Source organism: Antrostomus carolinensis, unplaced genomic scaffold (assembly GCF_000700745.2).
Source record: "Antrostomus carolinensis isolate BGI_N321 unplaced genomic scaffold, ASM70074v2 scaffold660, whole genome shotgun sequence".
NCBI lineage: Eukaryota > Metazoa > Chordata > Aves > Caprimulgiformes > Caprimulgidae > Antrostomus > Antrostomus carolinensis.
In genome coordinates, this window is record NW_010290302.1 from 161,744 (window position 1) to 165,955 (window position 4,212).

At 42.8% G+C, this 4,212-nt stretch overlaps 1 protein-coding gene across 1 annotated transcript; it reads right to left on the minus strand.

The window, feature by feature from the left end:
- Positions 1-1,044: 1,044 nt before the first annotated feature.
- LOC104528487 (zinc finger protein 281) lies at positions 1,045-4,206 on the minus strand (the record flags this gene model as incomplete). The annotated part of the gene is given in 2 exon segments (XM_010172514.2): positions 1,045-4,092; positions 4,095-4,206. Coding segments are annotated over 2 exon segments (2,328 nt in total), but the record flags the coding sequence as incomplete, so codon positions are not given.
- Positions 4,207-4,212: the final 6 nt, after the last annotated feature.

The window sequence follows — 4,212 nt, forward strand, 5'->3', positions numbered from 1 at the left end:
GATTAGTAAGGAAAAAAAAAAGATAGTTCACCTAGTAAAAGAGATTACAAGTGGGCTCAGGTTTCAATTTTTAGTGGTGAGGGACAACGGGAGAAATTACCCAGGATTTTTGTAACAATTCATTTAATAACACACCACTTTCATAACAGAAGTGTTTTACACTTGCACAATGTTAATAACTTTATTATACATGGAAGCCTGCAATAGGCTGATTACACAATAAGACTGCAAACAACCACTGGTACCTTCCTGACACCAGAAAAGTACGTAAGACTGAAACATCACCAAGAGTACATAAAAAACCATCAGCATAAACATCACCAAAATTACATTAAAAAAAACTAATCAAAAAATACATTTGCAAAAAGTGGTTTAGAGCAGTGCCACTGCCTTTCAGCAGCTTTGAATGGCCACCAGTATTTCTAGCAGGTTTCCGTGGCTCCACAGGCATTAATCAGGATTCACATATAATAAATAATGTACCACAAAATATACATAAAGTAAGGCAATAATTCCAAATAAAAGTTCTGTTGATATCACCAAGCCACTCAAGTTCTACTTTTCTAGTTGACATCATCACCAGAAGCCTTGGATGGAATTGCAGCCTTAGGCCCTAAAAGCCTGCAGTGATGAACTGCTGCAAACCCCTACACCCATCAGGAGCTCCAGTGACACCACTGGTACACTGCTGGGCACCAGGGTCGGTGTGAGCTGATCCTGATGCAGGACAGTGGCCTCAGTATGTACAGTTAGAAGTATATTATTTCTTATTGTACATGGAAACCTAGACATAAGTCTGAAACATGCGGGTCTTAACTGTTAATAATCTGATGTCATAAGACATCAGAAAGCACACAGTAAGGTATGTACTTTCTGGAATGTAAATCTTTTTAAACGCTAGCTATTAAGTTGGGGTGAGAGAGTGAGTAGGGAAGAAAAGGAGTAAATTAAGGTGGGGAGCGGAATCAAGATCAAGTCCAGAGGAATTGGGAGCACAATTAAAGAGAGAGAGATCCTTATACACTAAAAGAATGTGGAAAAGGGGACGAGCAAGAGACCAACTTTTTTGAACCATGTATAATAAATAAGGTATCCCAAAAGCCTATCTGGATTACGACTGTAGTTTCAAGTTGGGGCTCTAATGACATGAACCAGACGCACACGTTTTGTTCTCATGGTTTGTGTCAACAGAATCTCTTTATGGAATTACAGTCTTACACAGGAGTTCTGGGGACATTATTGTTTATATTAAAGCTACCATTCTGGGCTCTTAGTACAGACCCAAGAATATTTGCTCCACCTGCCTGGAATGAGCATCACCTGGAAGAACAGGAGTACTTCAAAAGCAATGAGATTTAGGTAGCAAAATTCTTTCAGATCAGCCCAGACATAAGAGTCAGCAATTTGAAATGTAATAGATCCCTTCCTCAAAAAGCTGAGATATATTTGTCAATATCTGTAAATTGGAAGTTCCAATACACTAGTGGTGCATAGAATTCCCATGCTTCGTTACACTTTCCTGAGAGTAAAGCAATTAGAATAAACCTTAGTCCTAGGAACAAAGTTAATTTTTTGCATTTTGAACTTTTGGGCTATTCCCTGACAATCTATATACTGTAAATTTGATTGCTAAACATTGTCACTTGAAAAAAACCCACTATTTTAATCTATTGATTTTTGATTAAAAACCATAATAAACAGATCTAAAAAAAAAAAAAATCATACTAACAAAATAAACTAAATATGAAAAGTTGCATTGAAAGGGCATGTTACATTATTCTTAATAGGACCGTGTAGAAACATTCCAATGGCAGTGTTGTCAAAGTAAAACAAAATTACATTAAGAAGACCCCACAGCCTGGTCACAGTTGGGACCTTACCTGTAACTCTGGCTCGTTGGGGTTTTTACTCGTGTACTACATGGCTCACTTACATCAGACATCATATTTGTATACCCTGAGAAATCTGACACTGAAGTCCTTACTCTATGGTCCACTTCTCCATTAGAGTTAGTGATAAAAGTCATTGGCACCCTGCTGCCCGACTTAAACTGAGAACCAAACGCTTGTGCAAAGTTCTCAATCTGGTAGGTTGCTCTAGGCTCTATGTCCTTCTGAGGATCTATCTGGCTAGTTAACTCCTGAGACGGGATCTGAAAGCTCGTTGAGGATTCTAAGTTTTTCTGTTCCTTCTGGCCAGTCAGTTTCTGAGATGTCGACTGGTAGTTAGATGACGTCTCTAAGTTTTTCTGCGGATCAATGAGATCATCTAGCTCTTGAGAAGGAGTCAACTGTTGATGCGTAGCCTCCAAAGCAGACAAATAAAAGCCTGGCTGAGATCCAAGCAACATCCCAAACGGAGGTTTTGGCAACGCAGTTGGCAATACTGAGGTAACAGATTGGCTGAAGCCACACTCAAGTGGAGATGTAGTGTATATCTGTTTGTCTTGAAACAGACTGTGGTTATGGAGAGTTGAAGACAAGCTAACAAATTGGAAACTGGGTCCAAAAGCAAAACCAGTGCTATTGGTTGTTCTTTCAAAGGCTTGTTGGAGGTATTTGGAGTATTCTTGCAACATGCTTGCCTTATCATTTGAAACTGTTTGAGAGTTAGGGCTCAAGTTTTCCTCCTGAACCATCTCTGAATGTTCTCCTGAAGTGTGCAAGTCCACACGCTGTTCAGTTATACTGAAAGGATCTTCTTTCTGGCCTTCTGATTTGTGAGAGTACTGGTCCAAAAGGCTCTGTAAGACTTCATCAGGAATACCAGACTTGTCATGGCAAGACTTTATTTCACTGTTTAAAGATGCTGAATCAATAAGCGATAATGGAGCTTCATTATCCATAACACTAACACCTGCAGACTGGATGACGGACTGCTGGGAAGTCAGGTGTCCGACATTAACTGAAAAGGCACTGTTACTGCTTGCAGTTTGTAGGTATCTTCTTTTCTTTGAAAACTGCATGGCATCATCATAATTGCTACTTATTTGACCTGGTTTACCACCTGTACTTTGGAGAAGGCCAATAGTCTCTACACCGCTATTGGCTACTAGGCCGAGAGAGCCACTCTGTTTCCCAGACAGTGGTTTTTGCCCCAAAATATCTGGCAGTGGTGATACAAAATTAAGGTAGTTTTTGTCTGCCTGTTTTCTGCTTCCTTTTTTCAAGACCAATTTTGGCACCTTTTTCTGAAGTTCATCTGCACCTGTGCCAACTAGACCACCACTGGAAGACACAATAGGAATATCAACTGCATAATTTGGCATGGCCACATTACTTGTAACTTGAGATTCAGTTACTTTGCTGCTACACTTATTTCCTTTGTTTTCAGTGGATATACTTTTTGATTTACTTTTTCTCCTTGAGGAACTTGTATTTCCCTGAGACAATGCAGCCAAGCTACCCATGTTATTTGATGATCCGGGCTCCATTCCAGCACCTGCTTTACCTATGGCTTCACCACATGTTCTTCTGTGCTTCAACAGTCTATCAGTCCTTGAAAAATACTGCTGACAAGTGTCACACTTGTATGGCTTTTCTCCGCTATGTGTCCTCTTGTGTCTCTCCATGTGGTACTTCTGGATGAACTTCATACTACACTGGTCGCAGCCAAAAGGCTTCTCCCTACTGTGGATCTTCTCGTGTCTCTGGAGTAAGTACTTCTGGATGAAGCCCATGCTGCACTGGCTGCACTGGAAAGGCCTCTCCCCCGTGTGAATGAGCACATGTCTGCGCAAGTGATAGGAGCTCCTGAAGGCAGCGCTGCAGTGTTCGCAGACGTGAGGTTTCTGACTGGGGGACGCGACGGCACCTTCGGCATCTCCCACCAGGGGGGGTTTGGATGAAGCGCTTGGCTTCCGCTTGGCTTTGATTCCCTGAGTTTCTGGCTTTGGCCTCTTTGCCTTCTTGACCTGGGCATCGTGCTTTGGCTCACCTGAACTCCCAGGGGCGCCTTCGCCTCTGCCACTCAGTAACAGGTCTCGGTGAGGATGCTGGTGCAGGTGGTGAAGAAGGCTGAGGTCCTGAATCACACTCTGGCCGGTTCCTTCCCCGCTGCTGCTCCCCAGGCCGGGGGGCCTCTCCTCCCCCACCCTCCGTAGTGGTGATGGTGCTGCGGCTGCTGATGCTCCTCCTCCTCCTGCTCGCTGGGCTTCTCTTGCTTGATGCTCACTAGGGACTGCAGAAAGCCCCAGGGGCTCCTCTGCGAGGA